The sequence below is a fragment of the Drosophila serrata genome, unplaced genomic scaffold, assembly GCF_035046125.1.
Source record: "Drosophila serrata isolate PLE 108 unplaced genomic scaffold, ASM3504612v1 contig_362, whole genome shotgun sequence".
In the NCBI taxonomy this organism is placed as follows: Eukaryota; Metazoa; Arthropoda; class Insecta; order Diptera; family Drosophilidae; genus Drosophila; species Drosophila serrata.
The window spans coordinates 892717-914898 of NW_028257260.1; the positions used below are offsets into that span (position 1 = coordinate 892717).

General features: G+C 47.2%; 5 protein-coding genes and 1 pseudogene across 5 annotated transcripts; 2 read left to right on the forward strand and 4 right to left on the reverse strand.

Annotated features, from left to right (window-relative positions):
• The first annotated feature begins 5927 nt into the window (after window positions 1-5927).
• LOC110184579 (anaphase-promoting complex subunit 1-like) lies at window positions 5928-8366 on the forward strand. The gene is made up of 4 exons (XM_086839057.1): window positions 5928-6459; window positions 6521-6644; window positions 6712-6846; window positions 6903-8366. The coding sequence occupies exons 2-4, from the start codon at window positions 6523-6525 to the stop codon at window positions 7135-7137; spliced, it is 492 nt and encodes a 163-aa protein (XP_086695183.1). The 5' UTR covers window positions 5928-6459; window positions 6521-6522; the 3' UTR covers window positions 7138-8366.
• A 1141-nt stretch (window positions 8367-9507) lies between these two features.
• On the reverse strand, window positions 9508-10391 carry LOC147642724 (serine/threonine-protein kinase Nek2 pseudogene; annotated as a pseudogene).
• Window positions 10392-12119: 1728 nt separating this feature from the next.
• On the reverse strand, window positions 12120-12373 carry LOC110184581 (NADH dehydrogenase [ubiquinone] 1 beta subcomplex subunit 1-like). Its single transcript, XM_020953166.2, has one exon. It carries the CDS (start codon window positions 12371-12373, stop codon window positions 12209-12211), a length of 165 nt encoding a protein of 54 aa, XP_020808825.1. The 3' UTR covers window positions 12120-12208.
• LOC110184580 (uncharacterized) lies at window positions 12120-12557 on the reverse strand. The gene has a single exon (XM_086839059.1). The coding sequence runs from the start codon at window positions 12555-12557 to the stop codon at window positions 12393-12395; it is 165 nt and encodes a 54-aa protein (XP_086695185.1). The 3' UTR covers window positions 12120-12392.
• Window positions 12558-13113: 556 nt separating this feature from the next.
• On the forward strand, window positions 13114-20406 carry LOC110184576 (anaphase promoting complex subunit 1). The gene is made up of 8 exons (XM_020953151.2): window positions 13114-14305; window positions 14367-14490; window positions 14558-14719; window positions 14776-15952; window positions 16013-18063; window positions 18128-18562; window positions 18636-19218; window positions 19283-20406. The coding sequence occupies exons 1-8, from the start codon at window positions 13246-13248 to the stop codon at window positions 19769-19771; spliced, it is 6081 nt and encodes a 2026-aa protein (XP_020808810.2). The 5' UTR covers window positions 13114-13245; the 3' UTR covers window positions 19772-20406.
• Window positions 20054-22181, reverse strand: LOC110184575 (ileal sodium/bile acid cotransporter). The gene has a single exon (XM_020953150.2). The coding sequence runs from the start codon at window positions 21656-21658 to the stop codon at window positions 20324-20326; it is 1335 nt and encodes a 444-aa protein (XP_020808809.2). The 5' UTR covers window positions 21659-22181; the 3' UTR covers window positions 20054-20323.
• Window position 22182: the final 1 nt, after the last annotated feature.

A 22182-nucleotide genomic window follows, 5' to 3' on the forward strand; every position in this document is an offset into this window, starting at 1 on the left:
AGTCGTAGAGCGCCGTCCGCTCCACATATTTCTTGAACCGAGCCACCTCTTCGGGCGAGGATCGTTCAAAGACGTCGCGAGATATCAGCACTCGCTCCAGGAAGCACTCGCTAAGCTGCCGAAACTGCTCGTTAGTGTTGGCCACCGGCTGGAGGTGATGCTGGCAAGCCTGGCACTTGCCCAGAGCTCCAGTTGCGTGACTTTGGCCTCTAGGATGATGGTCCAGGTCCCGCAGTCGCTCTGCAACTCGCTGGCTGACTAGAATCTCGTGGTGCTCGAGGAACTGCAACTTCAACAATCGACGGAGCTGGGCTGGAAGTTGGCCTGGTTGCTAGGAGTCAATACAATACAAATTGTATATATTTATGTTAAAAAACAGTGAAGTAATACCTGATTTCATTTCATTCATATGTATATATAATATGTATAATATTTGCAGTTTTACCTTCACAGATTTGCATTTTTCCTCCACATATAACGATCGTTTGTATGGCACATATATGATATAGTCGTCCGATTTTCAAAAAATTTGACACAAAATTTAAGACTATTATAAAATGGCTATATCTCAAATTTGATGAAAATCTGTTGCTAACTGAAAAAGATCTTATTTATTAGTTTATAATTTAATTTATTTTTAGTTGTATTAATTTCTACACAAAAAATATGAAATGGCTTTAAATTCAATTTGAAGAAAATCTGTTGCAAACTGAAAAAGTTCTTTTTTATTAATTTATATTATAAAAACTAAATGTTTTAATTGTATTAATTTCTCGATCGTTTCTATGAGCGATTAATGATTTAGTAGTCCGATTTTCATAAAAATTAACACAGAATTGTAGAATAATATAAAATGGCTATATCTTAAATTCGATCAAATTCTGTTAAAAACTAAAAATGTTATAATTTTTTTTGTAAACATTTTCATATCAGTCCTATGGCAGCTATATGATATAGTCGTCCGATCCGGCCCGTTCCGACATATATACGAGTAAGAGTATATAGAAAATTAAATACAAAGTTTAATTCAGATAGCTTAAAAACTGAGAGACTAGTTTGCGTAGAAACGGACAGACGGACATAGCTAGATCGACTCGGCTGGTGATCCTGATCAAGAATATATATACGTTATTTGGTCGGAGGTGCCCCCTTCTCTGCGTTACAAACTTCTGACTGAAATCATAATACCCCGCAAGGGTATAAAAATACAACTGTTTTTGGTAGAGTTGTCGAGAAATCAAAATATCAATATGGTGTTGATAAAATTGTTTTTTATTTGTGACAAGTGAAAAGGGAGAAACGGACAAGTGCTGGCCACCTGCCGCCTGCGCGCTAAATCTGGGTGAGAGTCCAGGAATATAGCTTTTTGACAAGACTCTTCTTGGTTTGCGGGGTCAAAGAGCCTCCTCGTTCCGACGGCCGGATCTACAGCTTCTCAGGCAGCAGAATAGAGGAGGCACCACCGCCGCCATTGCACATGGCTGCTTCTCCGTCGTTCAATGTGGAGGCATTTTCGCGCTGGAAAACGGTGGCCAGCGGGCCAAACTTATCGAAGTTGTATTCCTCGTCCTCGGCAACTGCATCTTCACGGGCACGCCGCCGCAGAACGCTTGTAGAGCTGGAGCTTCTTGGCCGTGTGGACTTCGAATAGGCCACCAAAGACCGCCATAGGGTGTGGCACCGCATTGCCCATGATCACCTCCTGGACATCGGATTTTTCAATCCCCGAAGGATGGAGTTTCGATGATTCGGACCTGGTTCTGCCATACGACGTGAAGTTCTCCAAGCATTTTGTGGCCCGGCTGAGAAAGGTGACCAGACCCAGGATTTGGGACAGACGCTCCTGGGGACCAGGTGGGACCAGGAGGAGCAAGTGGGATTAAACAAAAGGGAGGTAAGTAAGGAGACGCTAATAGTTATTCCATACTCTTACATTTCCTCATGCTCCATTACAGCCATGCCCAAGACTCCGGTCGGATCGTTTATGGCCAGAAACAACACCACCACTGGCTTGGCCAACATGTCGAAGTTCGGGCTCAGTCAGTCGCAGGTCCGCCTCACTGGCTATGGAAGCAGTGAAGTGCAGCTCTCCACACTGGCCACGACTCTGGCAGCCAAGGATGCTGTGGGTCTGAATGTAAATGGTCGCAGTCCTCGATCCTAGCGGTAGCCTAATCCTCTACACCGGAACCGTGCTCATCGGTTCATTATGCTATTTAATTTTTATGTTACATATAAGCCCAGCATTCCAGAATTTAGTTAATATCATAGGCAAATTGCACAAAGTTTGGCCCCAAAAAGTTGTAATCTTAAAACTAAAACCACTTACAAAAAACGTAAAAAAAATTATCTTTAAACTTAAGTAAACAAAAGGAATATATATTCCACAGTTTCGACTAGTTTCCACGGTTTCCAGGGCTAATGCACTCCACAATCTCACCTCCACAAATGATTTCATTTTTATAAGATTTTCTGCTGTATTTCAGTTCTCTGAAATAGAAATATATATATATATTTTTTATAAGTATATATATTTATTTAATATTTAACATATATATACTTATATAAATATATATAAAATAAGTCTTCCAACAATTGGCGATCCCCAAAGTATTCGTATATAAGTATTTATTTATATTATTTATACAAAGCCAAACTCACCCATAAAATCTAGATTTTCAGCCCATCTTATAACATTGAAACTGTTCATATTTAATCGAGCGGCCACTTCTGTGGCCAATGCTCATAGTTTCAAGTTAGCCTTTAGTTTATATCCAACCGCTAGCGTTATATAAATAAATAAATACATTTATAAGAATATTTATTATTTTTTAAAATTTATTTTTAAGTATATATATGTATACATATAAATATAAAACATCCTCCTCCATCCTCCTTCCGGACTACCACAAAATTTCCATCAGCGGCAGGGCACGCTGCCAGTCGTCGTTGGTGGCCTCCAGTCCGTGGATCAGGTGCTCACAGCTAATGGCGTCCAGAGTCTCGTGATTCGTCTGCAGAGTGGCGCAAGTGTGCAGAATCTCCGCCTGCTCTGCCGCATTGTAGACCCTCAGCAGACGGCCTACTGCACATAGTCCTTGGCCAGGGCCAATTGGCGAGGTCCGCTGCACACGCCCAGGATCACGGCGTCCACGTTGTGAGCGTTGATGTGCTTGTGGCCACTAGGGACCGCGCCGGTCTCCTCCAGCCACTCATCGCCGGCAAGCTCCAGCCGATCGGGCGGCAGCTGGCCCAGCTGGCCCAGCTGGGGTCGTGCCTCCGCTGACTATTCTGGCTGAACTGTAAAAGGTTGAAATTTAAATGTTAGTTTTATAAATCGCTTACATACTAAATACATACTTCGGTTCCTGTTCCTCCTAAGTCGCTTGGTTATGCGATCTTGCGCATGAACCAGATGCTGCTGGCAGGTTTTGTTGAACAAAAGTTCGCTATTTGCGAACTTTTGTAACGCAACACCTGTAAGATAATTTAAATAAAATTAATTAAATATATTATTTTTTCTATATATTATTTTTACCTTTTATTAGGAGGAACAATTTGAATTTTTTGAAGCTAGGCTTCGTCCTTGTCCCTCTCCACGAGAGCTGCACGCTCAAACTGTCAACCAGGACGGCTTTCAGCACGTCCCTGGTGAAGCGAGCAACATCAATGCCATCTATTTGCCGTATTTTAGATTTCTGAAATAGAAATAAATATTTAAAAACTGTAGAATATTTTTTAAAAATTAGTCCTCACCATCTGTTGCCTCGCCTCTTCGTTTGACAGTAAGAGCGTGTCAAACTCCCGGAGCCCCTCCATTGTGGCAAATGGTAGGATTGGCAACGTCGCCGAAGAGGAACAAGGAGAAGGTCCTTCTGAAAAAAGTCGAATTTGATTAGTATGTCATATAATAATAATATAATATAATAATATAGCACAAAATAAAAGTACTCACCAGCCTCGACGAGGGTCGGGAAACGGCCGCCCAGCTCGCTGACATTCCGGACCACCAACGGATTCAGCAAGATCAAGTCGACGCCCGGACGTTGTTCACGATCTACGGCCAGCATAGCTGAGATGGTCTCCTGTAGATCGGAACCGTACACGGCAGGAATCCGACGGAACACGCCCTGGGCGGACAGCTGAGCGAAGGTGGGCCCATGGAATGGTGGACGCAGGGCGCACATCTCGTACACCACGCAGCCCAGGGCCCACACGTCGCTCTTCCGGTCGGATATCCCGCCGCGGAGCAGCTCCGGACTCATGTAGTCCGGAGTGCCCACGTCCGAAGCGTCGAGGGTTAGGTCCCTCAACATTCTGGCCAGGCCAAACTCGCCCAGCTTGGCGTTGCCGGCAGCGTCCAGGAATATGTTGGACGGCTGCACGTCCCTGTGCAGGATCGCTCCCTCCTGGACGTAGTGGCACCGACGCAGGGCACGGCACACTTGGACGAGCACCCGCCAGATATAGCGCTCCTCCAACCGGCGTCGCTGTGTCCGTGCCCGCTCGACAAGCTGGGCGAGATCGCCGCCGGCACAGCACTCCGTAACAATATGCAATACCTGCATCACCCGATTGTCAAATTGGTGATGGTATTGCACAATGTTAGGGTGCTGCAGTTCCCGGAGCTTGGTAAGCTCCGAGAACAGCGCCCCGCGTTTGATCTCGTCCAGCTCGTCGTAGCTGATGGCCTTTAAGGCGAACAGCTCGCCGGTGCTTGTGTCCCTCACCTTAAACAAGGCCCCGAAGGAGCCGTTGCGCATCACGCCCAGCAAGCTGTAGTCCTGGAGGGTTTTTGGGTTCATGTCCATTGTGGCTGTTCCAGACGCGCTCATGTTGATGTTTACTTTGCTATTATTTTATCTTTCTTTAAGTCTTTAGAATAAGGGAAAGGAAAGCAAACTTCGGCACGCCGACGTTTGTATACCCTTTCAGATAGAACTTCGATGACTAGGAATCAATACATATAAATTATATATATTTAATTTAAAATCCAATGAAGTAATACCTGCTTTCATTTTATTCACCTATACATATTATATTTGCAGTTTTACCTTCACAGATTCGCATTTTTCCTCCACATCTAACGATCGTTTATATGGCACCTATATTATATAGACGACCGATTTTTATAACATTTGACACAAAAGTTAAGACTAATATAAAATGGCTATATCTCAAATTTGATGAAAATCGGTTGCAAACTGAAAAAGTTATTTTTTATTATTTATTATAATTTAATTTATTTTTAATTGTATTAATTTCTCGATCGTTCCTATGGGGCCTTATGATATAGTCCTCGGATTTTAAAAAATTAAGTTCTTAAGTATTAATTTATAATTTAATTCATTTTTAATTGTATTAATTTATACACAAAATTGTAGAATAATATGAAATGGCTACATCTCAACTTTGATCAAATTCTGTTGAAAACTAAAAATTTTATCATTTTTAATTGTATTAATTTCTCGATCGTTCCTATCGGAGCTATAGGAGCTATATGATATAGTCGTCCGATTTTCATAAATAATAACACAAAATTTTAAAATAATATAAAATGGCTATATCTTAAATTTGATCAAATTCTTTTAAAAACTAAAGATGTTATAATTTTTTTTGTAAACATTTTCTTATCAGTCCTATGGCAGCTATATGATATAGTCGTCCGATCCGGCCCGATCCGATATATATACGAGTGAGAGTATATAGAAGATTAACTACGAAGTTTCATTTAGATAGCTTTAAAACTGAGAGACTAGTTTGCGTAGAAACGGACAGACGGACATGGCTAGATCGCCTCGGCTGGTGATCCTGATCAAGAATATATGTACTTTTTATGGTAGGAGGTGCTTCCTTCGCTGCGTTACAAACTTCTGACTGAAATCATAATACCCTGCAAGGGTATTAAAATTTAACTGTTTTTGGTAGAGTTGTCGAGAAATCAAAATATCAATCTGGTGTTGATAAAATTGTTTTTTATTTGTGACAAGTGAAAAGGGAGAAACGGACAAGTGCTGGCCACCTGCCGCCTGCGCGCTAAATCTGGGTAAAAGTCCAGGAATATAGCTTCTTGACAAGACTCTTCTTGGTTTGCGGGGTCAAAGAGCCTCCTCGTTCCGACGGCCGGATCTACAGCTTCTCAGGCAGCAGAATAGAGGAGGCACCACCGCCGCCATTGCACATGGAGGCACATCCCAGCTCGCCCTTTTTCAGGCTATGCGACAGATGGGCCACCAACGCGCATTGCCCATGATCACCTCCTGGACATCGGATTTTTCAATCCCCGAAGGACGACGATTCGATGATTCGGACCTGGTTCTGCCATACGACGTGAAGTTCTCCAAGCATTTCGTGGCCCGGCTGAGAAAGGTGACCAGACCCAGGATTTGGGACAGACGCTCCTGGGGACCAGGCCGCAGTCGGCGGGCAACAGTTTAAGTGGGATTAATCAAACGGGAGGTAAGTAAGGAGACGCTAATAGTTATTCCATATTCTTACATTTCCTTACGCTTCATTACAGCCATGCCCAAGACTCCGGTCGGATCGTTTATGGCCAGAAGCAACACCACCACTGGCTTGGCCAACATGTCGAAGTTCGGGCTCAGTCAGTCGCAGTCCTTCAGCGGAGTCCTCGGTCAATCCAAGTAAGTTTCTGAAATCGACAAGCGCATGGAATGTATTCTAAAGTAAAAACACATCTCTCTCCTCCAGTCGCGCCTCCTTGGGAACTCCGTTGAGCCAGCTCCAAAGTAGCATTAGCCAGCAGTCCATGTCCATGAAGCCAGCGAAACCGATCGAGCCGGAGTTGTGTTTGGAGCACATCTGGACGGAGAACATCTACGGAGTGTAAGTGCTACCCTGGACATCCTTGAACTGCATTCTATTTCATCTCTGCCCTTCAGACAACGTGAACTGTGCGAGATGGCCACCCGAGCCTTCATCCACACGGATTTGGTGGGCCAGACATTTCTGTGCTACCTGCTCGCCCGCTCCTGCCGCCTCCAGATGGTCCGCCTCACTGGCTATGGAAGCAGTGAAGTGCAGCTCTCCACACTGGCCACGACTCTGGCAGCCAAGGATGCTGTGGGTCTGAGTAGATTGCAAATGGTCCTCGATCCTAGCAGTCCTCGATCCTAGCGGTAGCCTAATCCTCTACGCCGGAACCGTGCTCATCGTTTCATTAGTTATTTCATTTTATTATTATTTTACATATAAGCCCAGCATTCCAGAATTTAATTAATGTCATAGGCAAATTGCACAAAGTTTGGCCGCAAAAAGTTTTAATCTGAAAACTAATAACACTTACCAAAAATGTAAAAATATTATCTTTAAACTTAAGTAAACAAAAGGAATATATATTCCACAGTTTCGACTAGTTTCCACGGTTTCCAGGGCTAATGCACTCCACAATCTCACCTCCACAAATGATTTCATTTTTATAAGATTTTCTGCTGTATTTTAGTTTTCTGAAATAGAAATATATATATATATATATATATATATATTTATATATTTAAAATATATATTTGTCAAATAAGTCTTCCAAAGTATTCTTCAATATATATATATTAAATATATATATATTTATTTATTTTTTAAACATATATATACTTATATAAATTTATATAAAATAAGTCTTCCAACAATTGGCGATCGCCAAAGTATTCCTATGTAAGTATTTACTTATAAGTATTCCTCCACAAAGCCAAACTCACCCATAAAATCTAGCCTTGAAGCCTTTTAAACATTTAAACATTAAAACACATTTAATCGAGCGGCCACAGAAGCCAATGCTCATAATTTTAAGTTAGCCTTTAGTTTATAACTAACCGCTAGCTTTATATAAATAAAAAAATACATTTATAAGTATTTTTATTATTTTTTAAAATTTATTTTTAAGTATATATATATATACATATAAATATATATAAAATATTTAAAACATCCTCCTCCATTCTCCTTCCGGACTACCATAAAATTTAAGACTAATATAAAAAGGCCATATCTCAAATTTGATGAAAATCTGTTGCAAACTGAAAAAGTTATTATCTATTAATTTATAATATAATTTATTTTGTATTGTATTGTATTAATTTCTACACAAACTTGTATAAATGGCTCAATATGATATAGTCGTCGGATTTCCATAAAATTAGACACAAAATTTAAGACGAATATATAATGGCTATATCTCAAATTTGATGAAAATCTGTTGCAAACTGAAAAAGTTCTTATTTATTAATTTATAATATAATTTATTTTGTATTGTATTGTATTAATTTATACACAAACTTGTAGAAATGGCTTTAAATTCAATTTGATGAATATCTGTTGAAAACTAAATATTATAATATTTAATTGTATTAATTTCTCGAGACTCGAGACTATTATAAAATGGCTATATCTCCAATTTGATATTAATCTGTGGCAAACTGAAAAAGTTCTATTAATTAATTTATAATTTAATTTATTTTGAATTTTACTAATTTCTAAACACAAAATTTTAATAATTAAATGAAATGGCTTTAAATTTAATTCTATAAAAATATGTGTTTAAAACTAAAAATATTATTTATTATATATATATTTTAATTGTATTAATTCCTCGTGGCGCTCCAGGAACTGCAACACTCGACGGAGCTGGGCTGGAAGTTGGCCTGGTTGCTTGGCAAGGTTGCTTGGCAAGGTGATCGAGTAGGCGCCAGGCCAGCTCCAAATGCTCCGGTTTCTCATCCGCGCTGAAGGCCTTCCCGGCCAGCCACTATAGGCGGCCACGCTGGGCGTACTGGTTACCTTCATCATCGTCGTTGGTGGCCTCCAGTCCGTGGATCAGGTGCTCACAGCTAATGGCGTCCAGAGTCTCGTCCAGAATCTCCGCCTGCTCTGCCGCACTGAGCGGCCGCTCCTGGTAGGCAGCATTGTAGACCCTCAGCAGACGGCCTAGGGTCCTAGGAACTCCACATAGTTCTTGGCCAGGGCCAATTGGCGAGGTCCGCTGCACACGCCCAGGATCACGGCGTCCACGTTGTGAGCGTTGATGAGCTTGTGGCCACCCACTAGGGACCGGCGCACCTCCAGCCACTCATCGTCGGCAAGCTCCTGGCGCCGCTCGAAGAGATCGCTGCAGATCGCTGATCGCAGGCCCTCGCCGTTCCGCAGACGCTGACCTTCCTGGAGAATGGCTGAACTGTAAAAGTTTGAAATTTAAATGTTAGTTTTTAATTCGCTTACATACTAAATACATACATCATACAGTTCCTTCTCCTTCGCTTGTTGATGCGATCATGTATGCTTCTGAAAGAAAAGCCCCAATTTGATTAATATATCATATAATAATAATATAATATAATATAATATAATATAATAAATTATAATATAATATAATATAATATAATATAATATAATATAATATAATATAATATAATATAATATAATATAATATAATATAATATAATATAATATAATATAATATAATATAATATAATATATAGCAGGCAGTAAAAGTACTTACCATCCTCGACGAGGTTCGGGAAAAGGCCGTCCAGCTCGCTGACATTCCGGACCACCAACGGATGCCGCAAGAACACCTCGATGCCGTGACGCTGTTCCCGATCTAAGGTCAGCATAGCTGAGATGGTCTCCTGTAGATCGGAACCGTACACGGCAGGAATCCGACGGAACGTGCCCTGGGCGGACAGCAGAGCGAAGGTGGGCCCATGGAATGGTGGACGCAGGGCGCACATCTCGTACACCACGCATCCCAGGGCCCACACGTCGCTCTTCCGGTCGAAACTCCCGCCGCGGAGCAGCTCCGGACTCATGTAGTCCGGAGTGCCCACGTCCGAAGCGTCGAGGGTTAGCTCCCTTATCATCTGGGCCAGGCCGAACTCGCCCAGTTTGGCGTTGCCGGCAGCGTCCAAGAATATGTTGGCCGGCTGCACATCTCTGTGCAGGATGGCTCCGCCAATCTTGTTGTGGCACAGATGCAGGGCACGACACAGTTGGAAGAGCACCCGCCAGATGTAGCGCTCCTCCAACCGGCGTCGCTGTGTCCGCGCCCGCTCGACAAGCTGGGCGAGATCGCCGCCGGCACAGCACTCCATAACAATGTGCAATACCTTATCCACCCGATTGTCAAATTGGTGGTGGTATTGCACAATGTTATGGTGCTGCAGTTCCCGGAGCATGCCAACCTCCGAGAACAGCGCGTCGCGTTCGATCTCGTCCAGCTTGTCGTACCTGATGCTCTGCAGCACGAACAGCTCGCCGGTGCTCCTGTCCCGCACCTTCTTGAACGTCGCGAAGGAGCCGCTGCCCATCACCGCCAGGACGTCGTAGTTGTCGAGGGATTTTTCGTCGAAGCTTATTTTGGCTGTTGCACACGCGCACATCTTGATGTTTTTTTGGTTTCTTTTTGTCTTTCTTTAAACCTTCAGAATAAAGGAAAGGAAAGCAAACTTCGACACGCCGACGTTTGTATACCCTTTCAGATAGAACTTCGATGACTAGGAATCAATACAATATAAATTATATATATATATATTTAATTTAAAATCCAATCCAAATCCTGCTTTCATTTTATTCACCTATACATATTATATCTGCAGATTTACCTTCACAGATTTGCATTTTTCCTCCACATATAACGATCGTTTGTATGGCACCTATATAATATAGTCGACCGATTTTCATAAAATTGTACACAAAATTTAAGATTAATATAAAATGGCAATATCTCAAATTTGATAAAAATCTGTTGCAAACTGAAAAAGTTATTTTTTTTTTTATTTATTTTAATTTAATTTATTTTTAATTGTATTAATTTCTCTATCGTTCCTTTTTGGGCTATATGATATAGTCGTCCGATTTTCATAAAAGCTGACACAAAATTGTAGAATAATATAAAATGGCTAAAAAAAATTCCTATTTATTAATTTATAATATTATTCATTTTTAATTGTATTAAATTCTACACAAAATTGTAGAATAATATGAAATGGCTTAAATTCAGTTTCATGAAAATCTGTTGAAAACTAAAAATGTTATCATTTTTAATTGTATTAATTTCTCGATCGTTCCTATGGGGGCTATAGACACAAAATTATAGAATATAAAATGGCTATATATTAAATTTGATCAAATTCTGTTGAAAACTAGAAATGTCATAATTTTTTTTGTAAACATTTTCCGATCATTCCTATGGCCGTCCGATCCGGCCCGTTCCGACATACATATATACGAGTAAGAGTGTATAGAAGATTAACTACAAAGTTTAATTCAGATAGCTTTAAAACTGAGAGACTAGTTTGCGTAGAAACGGACAGACGGACATAGCTAGATCGACTCGGCTGGTGATCCTGATCAAGAATATATATACTTTTTATGGTAGGAGGTGCTTCCATCGCTGCGTTACAAACTTCTGACTGAAATCATAATACCCTGCAAGGGTATAAAAATTCAACTGTTTTTGGTAGAGTTGTCGAGAAATCAAAATATCAATCTGGTGTTGATAAAATTGTTTTTTATTTGTGACAAGTGGCCACCTGCCGCCTGCGCGCTAAATCTGGGTAAAAGTCCAGGAATATAGCTTCTTGACAAGACTCTTCTTGGTTTGCGGGGTCAAAGAGCCTCCTCGTTCCGACGGCCGGATCTACAGCTTCTCAGGCAGCAGAATAGAGGAGGCACCACCGCCGCCATTGCACATGGCTGCTTCTCCGTCGTTCAATGTGGAGGCATTTTCGCGCTGGAAAACGGTGGCCAGCGGGCCAAACTTATCGAAGTTGTATTCCTCGTCCTCGGCAACTGCATCTTCACGGGCACGCCGCCGCAGAACGCTTGTAGAGCTGGAGCTTCTTGGCCGTGTGGACTTCGAATAGGCCACCAAAGACCGCCATAGGGTGTGGCACCGCATTGCCCATGATCACCTCCTGGACATCGGATTTTTCAATCCCCGCTCGCTGGACTAGGCCAGGCAGAATCCTTTAAAAAAACGAGTTATCTCGAGATTTTCGGGCTTATTGTTGCCCTTTTGCTGATGGTTCCTTCACAAATAAATCACGTCTCCGGTAGGTTCGCCCCCTAAACCGCAGAGTTTAAGGCAGGTAAACATAGATCCTCGGACATTTCTCCGGTTTATTGTTGTTCAACAGTGAAGAAATAAATAAAAACATGGGATTACACTAGACGGATGATTCCGAGATGTGCTGGTTTACCACGACGGCGCCTTGTCATCTCCGGAGCGGCCGTACAGAGCGCTCTTGTCCCGGAACATGGTCATCCGTTCCGTCTCCTTCTTGTCCAGAAAGTGTCCGATGGCGAAACCGAGCAGGGGCAGGGCTCCCCACAGAGCCCGCTTGTCCAGGCCGAGAACCATATTGGGATGTACTATTTCCTTAACTCTGACTCCTGAGCTGCGCGCTGCGTGCCAACTGAAGCTGCTGGCGTTTCCACTCGCGGGTATGCGACCAATCTGCGTAAATCGATCCGACTGCAACAGTGGGAAAGAATATCACTGCGCCGTACTTTCGAGCCAATTGCACCGCAATCCCACTGCCCATGGGTCTGCAACACAAACACGGATTAATGATTATAAGGCTTATGAAATAGGGAAATGGAGTGGAAGTATTGTTTTGCGTCCGCTTGTCTGAGTTACGTAATGAAACTGCTCGATCAATGTTCCCGGGTAGCTCCCAACGGGTTAAAGAACCCAGGTGATTTACCTAATAATTGTGGCTGCAATTGCAAAATTAGTTTTTGTTTTCGACGTACCTACTTGATGTCAGTGTTTTATCGGCCACGGGCTATCGATAACTGCTGGGCGGCGCTGCCAACTTGTTTAGCTGGGAGCAAATGTCGCTAGAATATATTTCTTTATAATTTATTTAAGTAGAAAATACTGAAAGGTTTGTAAAGGCTTCCAGCGGACAACGAATAAGAAACGTTAGTGCTTAATTTTAAACAATTGTTTAACCAGAGCTTTATTGCTACTTTGAGAATCAGCTTATCCAAAACAAACTACTCTACTCTTGTACCGAACAATACCAAAAACTATAAAACCCCTTATTCGACGGATTCATGTTTACGTTTATCTTCTAATTGGGAAATTCACGATGCCGGGCAGAAATTATCAAACCATTCTATCGGTGTATCGATTTATCGATATGACTTGCAGCTGTATTAGCCGCGTCCAAGCGCGGGACATTTTCTAGCTTAATCGCAACTCTGGATGAACTTGCCGTCCAGGAGATGATCGCCGTCGCAGAACCGCCGCTGGAGTTTGTGCCGCGCGGCCGTCAGTCGGCCGCCGAGCACCCTGGCCCGCAGGATCAGCCGCTTCCCAGGTACCAGCTACCCACCTCGGAGCATCTGTTGCTGCAGCGGCTGCAGAACGTGAATATCTCGGCTGCGGGCGAGGACTCCCCGGCTGGCCAGGAGTCCTGGTCGATCCGGGAGATGTACGACGACTATGAGGGGGCGGAAGATCGGGCGGCGCGGCGAAGGCAGCTGATAGAAAGGACAAAACGATGCGGACCCAAGGCGGCGGCGGCCACGCAGCTTACGTCGCTGCCGCAGAGCCTGCTGAACCCGGCGCCGGAGCGGCGCGAGGAGCCGATGTGCGACTATATGGTGAACAACGAGGAGGAGCTGTACGTGCACCGGAACACTGTGGTGTGGACAAAGGGCCTGGACGACGGCGACGATGGTGTTTACAAGCGCATGTGCTTTACGGCCGACACGCCGGTAAGGAATGCCTGCTTCCTGAACCGTAGCTTTGTCCGTGGACGCCTCGCTCAGCTGGAGGCGGCCATCCAAACGAAGGACGACACCCTCACCGCCATCTGTGTGATGGACCAGGACTCGCTGCGCGTCTACTGTGACGACGGCGAAGACTTCCTTGCCAACCTTGACTTTCCCGTCTCGCAGGTGTGGCAGACAATGCACGGCCTGCTGTTGCAAAAGGATTCCAGCCAAGCCCTCGTTTCACACCTGTCCTTTCCCATGCCGCGGCTCTTCTCGATGTCGCATCCCCTACACGAGGCCTGCCCGGTGGTCCTGAAGACAGCCACCAACTCGATCGGCTACATGACGGAACCGGAGTACAGTGTGGTCTTCACCACGGATGATTCGGACCTGGTTCTGCTTTACGACGTGAAGTTCTCGAAGCATTTCGTGGCCCGGCTAAGAAAGGTGACCGTGGAGGAGGTTAATCATGTTGGCCACCAGACCCAGGATTTGGGACAGACGCTCCTGGGGACCAGGCCGCAGTCGGCGGGCAACAGTTTAAGTGGGATTAAACAAACGGGAGGTAAGTAAGGAGACGCTAATAGTTATTCCATATTCTTACATTTCCTTATGCTCTATTACAGCCATGCCCAAGACTCCGGTCGGATCGTTTATGGCCAGAAGCAACACCACCACTGGCTTGGCCAACATGTCGAAGTTCGGGCTCAGTCAGTCGCAGTCCTTCAGCGGAGTCCTCGGTCAATCCAAGTAAGTTTCTGAAATCGACAAGCGTATGGAATGTATTTTAAAGTAAAAACTCACCTCTCTCCTCCAGTCGCGCCTCCTTGGGAACTCCGTTGAGCCAGCTCCAAAGTAGCATTAGCCAGCAGTCCATGTCCATGAAGGAGATGCGCAAGATAACGAGCGTGAAGCCAGCGAAACCGATCGAGCCGGAGTTGTGTTTGGAGCACATCTGGACGGAGAACATCTACGGAGTGTAAGTGCTACCCTGGACATCCTTGAACTGCATTCTATTTCATCTCTGCCCTTCAGACAACGTGAACTGTGCGAGATGGCCACCCGAGCCTTCATCCACACGGATTTGGTGGGCCAGACATTTCTGTGCTACCTGCTCGCCCGCTCCTGCCGCCTCCAGATGGTCCGCCTCACTGGCTATGGAAGCAGTGAAGTGCAGCTCTCCACACTGGCCACGACTCTGGCAGCCAAGGATGCTGTGGGTCTGAGTAGATTGCAAATGGTCGCAGTCCTCGATCCTAGCGGTAGTCTTATCCTCTACACCGGAACCGTGCTCATCTCCAAGGTGCACATAACGCCGCTGCTGGCACCCACGCCATCGCCTGTACCGCCTCCTGCCGCACCAAGTCAATCGAAGCCATCGGTTGCCACAGGAACTTCCGGTGCTGCAGGCAACGGCTCCTTTGTGGAGGTGCGTCGTAGCAGTCTGCTGCCCACCAAGGCGCCAGTTGATCTGGCTGGCTTTGATGAGGAGCTGCACATGCTGTCGCCGATCCTGCCGCAAGCGGTGTCCTATGCCCAGAGGCAGGCGCACAATGTCTGCAAATCCCTGAGAGATCCGGCGGGCAATCGGTTAACCCTGGTTTACGCCACCGGTCGGATGCTGCGGATAGCCCTACCCCTGCTAAATGATACCCGCTTGTTGACGCGATGTGTGGCCACGCTGCGACAGGTCCTGAGTCCCAGCCAATTCCTGCATTTCGTGATCCGTTGGTACAGCGCCAGGAATCCGCCGGGGTCGCGGGACTACTCCATTGAGCAGGAGTGGTTGCTATTCCGGAGTACGATACTAGCCCTAATGGGCTTAACCGCTGCTCCCGATGTGGAAGCGACCGAGGGCTATGGCCGATGTGCGACGCCTCCGCTGAATGCGACCTTCGGTGGTGGAGTGGCTGGCGGTCTAGGATCCGGATCTGGCTCCAATTGCAGCTCCAATTCTACGCTGGGCGCCCAGGACGAGCCAAAGAAGCGGCGAAAATACAATGATTGTGAGGACTACACCGACGACGACTGGGAATTCCTGCTGCTCCAAACGACGCTAGCTCCCTGCGGCGCCGATGGCCACAGCTACAGCGTGGACATTGGTGCGCCGCTCTTCCAGATGATCCCCGCCATATTCTACAGTCTGCACCTGCTCTACGAGGACCTCAAGCTGGACGCCGTGTTCCATGCGGCGCTTTCCTACCTGGCAACGGTGAGTGCGTAGTCCATGGGTTAGAATCTTTGTAACATTGTGATTTTCACTCCATTCCAGTTCCTCCACCAACTGGCCATTGATATGCAGCTGGACAGCTACGTGCTGCACTACATCCTTGACTTTCCGGAACTGAGCCATCGGACGGGGAAGCTGTCGCTGCTGGGAGCCGCGCATGGAGCCATGATGCTTCACCAGGAGCTGCTCCGAGTGCCAGCGCCCAGTATATTCTCTCAACTGGAGCACATAGTGATCGGTGAGGAGGAGGTACTGCCCTACACCTTTGTGAGCAATGTGAACGAGCGGAGCCGAAATCTGTTGCAGCTTGTCTCATTGGTGATCCACGGGCAGGAGCGCCTCAAGCACTGGTGGCAACTGCTCGAGCTTCCCGAAGCCGTGCAAGCCAACTTTCCCCGGAGGGTCAAGCGCAGCATTACAGCGGATGCACCGCGTTGCCATCAGCTGCTGGAGCTAATTCTAGCCATGCGACTGACCCGGAGGGACATCGAGCGATTTCCGGCAGCCGTGCATCTCATTATTGCTGAGGCGTTGGAGGAGGCGCGTCTGGCGCCGCCCCTTGGCTGTAGCACGGCCACCTACGACCTGATCCTGCGCCCGGAGCTGGCCGAACACACCCAACTGCCATTCATGGAGGCCACCATTGGGCAGCCGCATTGTGGCAAAGTGTACAAGGAGGACTCCCTGTCGACCAGGTCCCCGCCAACCGCCGGCGCTGTGCTCGAACATGAATGCTCGGAGCAAATGCGATACGACGATATGGACAATATGGATACGAAGCTGCTGCGACTGCGCTTTCCGGACGATATGCGCGTGGAGGAGGTGCGCCGCCTGCTCAACAGCTCGGAACCGGTGCTCATCGAGGTGCAGCAGTTGCCTGGGACCAGCGATCACGAATTTATTGAGGAGCAGGAGAAGCAGCTGTTCGCTCTGTGCGCCCGGACGATGACACTGCCCCTGGGCCGGGGCATGTTCACCCTGCGAACCATGATGCCGCGGCCCAGCGATAGCCTGTCCATGCCCAGGTTATGCTTGGTGGGCCGGGAGCCAATCAAGGGCACCACCATCGAGATGCAGCAGATTGAGTTTCCCGCCAACATGCACATGTGGCCGTCGTTCCACAACGGCGTGGCCACCGGCCTGAAGATTTCGCCGCAGACCCAGGACATTGACTCCACGTGGATTGTGTACAACAAGCCCAAGGCCCAGGCGAACAATGCCCTTGAGCATGCCGGCTTCCTGATGGCCCTGGGCCTCAATGGTCACCTGAAGAGCCTCTCCTTCATGAGCCTGTACAAATACCTGGTGAAATGCGACGAGATGACCAATGTGGGCCTGCTGCTGGGCATCTCGGCCGCCCATCGCGGCACCATGGATACGAAAACCACGAAACTGCTGAGCGTTCACTTGGAGGCACTGCTCCCGGCCACCGCCATGGAACTGGATATACCGCAGAGCACTCAGGTAGCCGCCTTAATGGGCCTCGGTCTCCTCTACCAGGGATCGGCCAAGCGTCACATAGCCGAGGTGCTGCTGCAGGAAATCGGACGACCGCCGGGCCCGGAGATGGAGAACAGTGTGGAGCGTGAATCGTACGCCATGACGGCCGGCCTAGCCCTCGGCCTGGTCACCTTGGGGCAAGGCGAGTCACCGGCCGGCCTGAGAGACCTCCAGCTGCCGGACACGTTACACTACTACATGGTTGGCGGCGTAAAGCGACCCATCAGCGGTTCTCAGAAGGAGAAGTATCGTTTGGCGTCGTTCCAGGTCCGCGAGGGCGACAACGTCAATATTGATGTGACCGCGCCGGGAGCAACGCTTGCACTGGGCCTCATGTTCTTCAACTCGGGGAATACGGCAATTGCAGAGTGGATGCAGCCACCGGATTCCAGATATTTGCTAGACATGGTGCGGCCGGACTTCCTACTGCTGCGCACCATAGCCAGGGGCCTCATCCTATGGCAGGATGTCCGGCCGGATAACGAGTGGTTTCAAGCGCAATTCCCGCAAGCTCTCCGCATCCATCTGCGGCTCTCGTCGGTGGATGAGGACACGGGCTCCGATGACGGTGATGTGGACTATGAGGCCATCACGTAAGCATCTCAGAACAATCAGACAGCTGCCAATGTTTTGAAAATCCTTATTTTTCCTTTTCAGGCAGGCCTACTGCAACATTATGGCCGGAGCAGCATTCTGCATTGGCTTGAAATACGCCGGAACGGAGGATGCGGTGGCCTTTGCCACACTACGAGCAGTGATCAAGGAGTTCTTGCGGTTCCCCAGCTCTCCGATGATCGATTGTGCAGGCCGCACCACCGTGGAGAGCTGCCTGATGGTTCTGCTCATTAGCATTTCCCTGGTGTTCGCCGGCTCCGGCAACTGTGAGATATTGCGCATCATCCGGTATCTGAGATCGCGTGTCGGTCCGCAGTATCCACACATCACCTATGGCTCCCACATGGCCATTCACATGTCACTTGGACTGCTCTTCCTTGGTGCAGGGCGGTTTACCATAGCCAAGACGCCGGAATCAATATCGGCGCTGGTGTGCGCATTCTTTCCAAAGTTCCCCATTCACAGCAACGATAATCGGTGAGGATTCGCAGGTTCCGTTAGGGACATGGAGATGAGACCGTCTACTTATTGCATATTTCCTGACCGAAAGGTATCACCTGCAGGCCTTGAGGCATCTTTACGTCCTGGCAGTGGAGCCGCGGCTGTTTCTGCCCCGCGACATTGACACACACCAGCTGTGCCTGGCCAACATTTCGGTGCTGGAAATCGGTGCCACAGAGATGCGGCGCCTGCCCATCGCTCCGTGCATCCTGCCCGAGCTAAGCAGCCTCCAGCTGGTGGTGGTGGACGACGAGAACTACTGGCCCGTGCGTTTCGAACGATCGTGGAACTGGCATCAGTTGGAAAAGGCCCTGGAGATGAGTGCACCGATCGATATTAAGAAGCGAACCGGCTGCCTTTCCCACCTCGAGGATCCGGATAGACTGAAAAGCATGCTGGCCCAGACCCTGACGATGGAGCAGAGCATCTGCTGGCAGATCGACATCAACGATCTGCACCAGTTTGGTAACGAGCGGCTAGTGAAGCCGTTCCTCAACCGCTGCTTGTCGACGAAGGGAACGGATTTAAGCTACCCGGAGCAGGTGAAGCGCCACCAAATGATGCTGCTCTTCTACAATGCGGTGGTCAAGGATCGAATACACCTGTTACCCGTATACCTGACCCTATACGACGTGCGTATAGAGATTTTGTAAGAGATTCCAAATTATTCATATAATTTTATATTTATTTTTGTAGCACGTTACCAAGTCCATGATAAACAACATCGATGTGTGGCAGATGAAGCTGATAGATGCCTACTTGGGCCGAAGAGACTTGGCGGAGGAGCACCCCCTCATCTCCGTGGAGCTCATCCAGATGATGCAGGAGCTATTCAAGCAGGAAATGGAAGACTCCACATCGGAGCTGTGCCTGCCGCTGCGAGAGTTCCTCAGCCAGAAGCGATTGGAACCCAGCTATGTGACCACAGTCAGTGGACCGGACCTGCAACGCGCCTTCTGCGTGATTAACTATTACAACCTGATGCCCAATATGCTGAGTGGTGTGGACCTGAGCACAGGGACCGTCAACTACATGCGGATACTGTACGAGTGCCGGCAACTGAATCTCGAAGCGCATACGATTTTCGGTCTGCTGAAGATACTCCAGGCACTCGATGCCACTACCGAAGTGGTGGTGACACTGGACGAAGCGTCGCTGCTGGCCTACTCCATGGCCACCCAATGAGCCAGATTAATTTGTTAGTTAAGCTAGAAATTGGTATATCTTGAATGCTCCCATGCGCCGCGATTGATTAAGTTTTCATTTTGAAAGTATGTTCACTCTCTAGGAGATCTTCTATCTCGTATTAAATTAATAGTGTCATAATGAAGTCGAAAGTAATTCTTATCCACAAGTATAATCAATTTTTAGTACCAAATATGGTTTGGTTTTAGTGTAGCCAAGGGCATAATAACCAAATGCATAAAGTACATTACGCGAATTGCCTCATTATTATAAGGTCAAAGATTGAATGTTGAAGTATCTCCAAATCGAGAAGTTTATTATAAAATTTATATGGAATATATAATACGCTTGAGACTAATGCATTCGTCTGTCAACCTCAGCCCTATATTAAATTGTATATACATAAGTTATAAACACACACAAATACATATATGTACAACCAAAATATGATATATATGTATATATATAGATATATATATATACGTATATACATATATAACAATAATGTCTTAAGCTAAAAAGACATACGTAGAAAATTCAGCAACATTGAGCTTACACAATCCGCTCTGACTCGCCAGCGGTGGCCTCGGTCAGTGTTCTTCCGCAGCATCGATTGTACACATAGATTCCCAGCAGGGGCAGCGGGGTCATCACCGCCACAGACACCGGCACGACTGTGGTAATGTCTCCCACCGGCGATCCCAGCGCTCCCAAAAGCAGAAAGATGGCAATGCCCGTATTCTGGATGCCCACCTCGATGGCAATGGTCAGTGAGTCGACGGCGCTCTGGTGCAGCAGCTTGGACGTCAGCCAGGCAAAGATGTAGCCCAGCGATGGCAGAGCCAGACCAGCCACGGCAATCTGCCAGGAGAACAGGTAGAACAGATAGTAGTTGGTGATGATGGCGAACACGATGATGATCATCAGCAGGGTGGCGGAGATCGGTTTCAGCAGGCGGACCAACACCCGTGTGAGTCTCGCCGATCTCTTCTGGATAAACAGGCCGATGAGGAGAGGCAGGATCAGGCCGGCGCAGTAAGTGGCAATATTTCTGTACGGCACCTCCATACCCGCTCGCTCGAAGATCAGCTGGCCAAGTGTGAATGTCCACAGCGGTATAGTGGCAAACGCGGCCACATTGCCAACGGTGGTCATTAGCACCGAGAGGTGTATATTGCCACCCAGCACAGCGGTCCAGGTGTTTGAGGCTCCACCACTGGGCGAGATGCCGGTGAAGAAAAGGCCCAGCTGCATGGCCGGCGACTGAGGGAAGATGAAGACGCCGAGGGCGTAGCTAAGCAGGGGCATGCCCACCAACTGCATAACCAGTCCGATGCATGGACCGGTGGGCCGGGTGATCAGACCGCGCAGCACCTCCAGATTGAGGGCGGCACCAAAATTGATGTACAGCAGTGACATTAGCACAATGATCGAACCAAGGAAGATGTGGTCCAGCACACGGTTCGGCCGCTGCACAGTCACCTCCAGCTGACTGTCGTTACTCCAGTTGGTGGGCAGTTCGCTGCTATTCAGTTTTAGATCGTGCAACCGCACTGTCACATTGGTCAGACCCAGAAAGTGGGCCTCCACGACGATGGGGCCGCTCCAGTCCCGGGTCTGCGGATGGAACAGGCTCAGCGGTATGGTGGCGTTCTCCTCGGGCACACTGGCCAGTCCCGCGTTGAGGCTATGCAAGCGGAACACGAAGCGATCCGGCTGCTGCAGCGTCGACGGGGCCACATTCTCCAAGATGAGCTGCACCTGCGAACTGTTGGCCATCCTTAGCCTCAGCGCCGACGGGCGAAAGTGGGCCATCCATCCGAGGGCGGTTGGCGCGAGGCTTGCGGCCAACGCAAGGAGAAGGAGACCACCGTATCCGTATCCCATTGTGGGTGATGTAATTTTGAGTCGGGAATGCTGGGATTTTGCACCCCTTTCACACTTAACGAGTTGTGTGAGTAAAATGAAGTGAACAACAACGCAAATCACATAACCAAAACAACTCTCAAAAGTGTTTGCTTTTTTTTTACCGCTGCAATTGCAAGTGCAAGCGGGATGGCTGTACTTGGGCACTCACTGCACTTGGCGCCGAGCTTGAAGCAAGAGTGAGACAGGCCTAGCTGGCGAACAGGTCGCGATCAACGGCATCTGAACTGCCATCTCTAATCTCGAATACCCTACACTCTCGAGCGGGGATGCCGATAAGGTAAGCGCGCAGATGTGCGTGGAAATAAAATCGTTAAGTCATTCCATCTCACGCGACACATAATTAAGATTATGAAGTTATCATCTGCCGGGTCATGGAGCAATTACGTTTGTTTTTCTTCTTTTCATAAAATGATTTAATTATTAATCTGTCCCAAAAGTGTCTTTAAAGTCGATATACCTCATATAAAAGGGTGTTGAGAAAT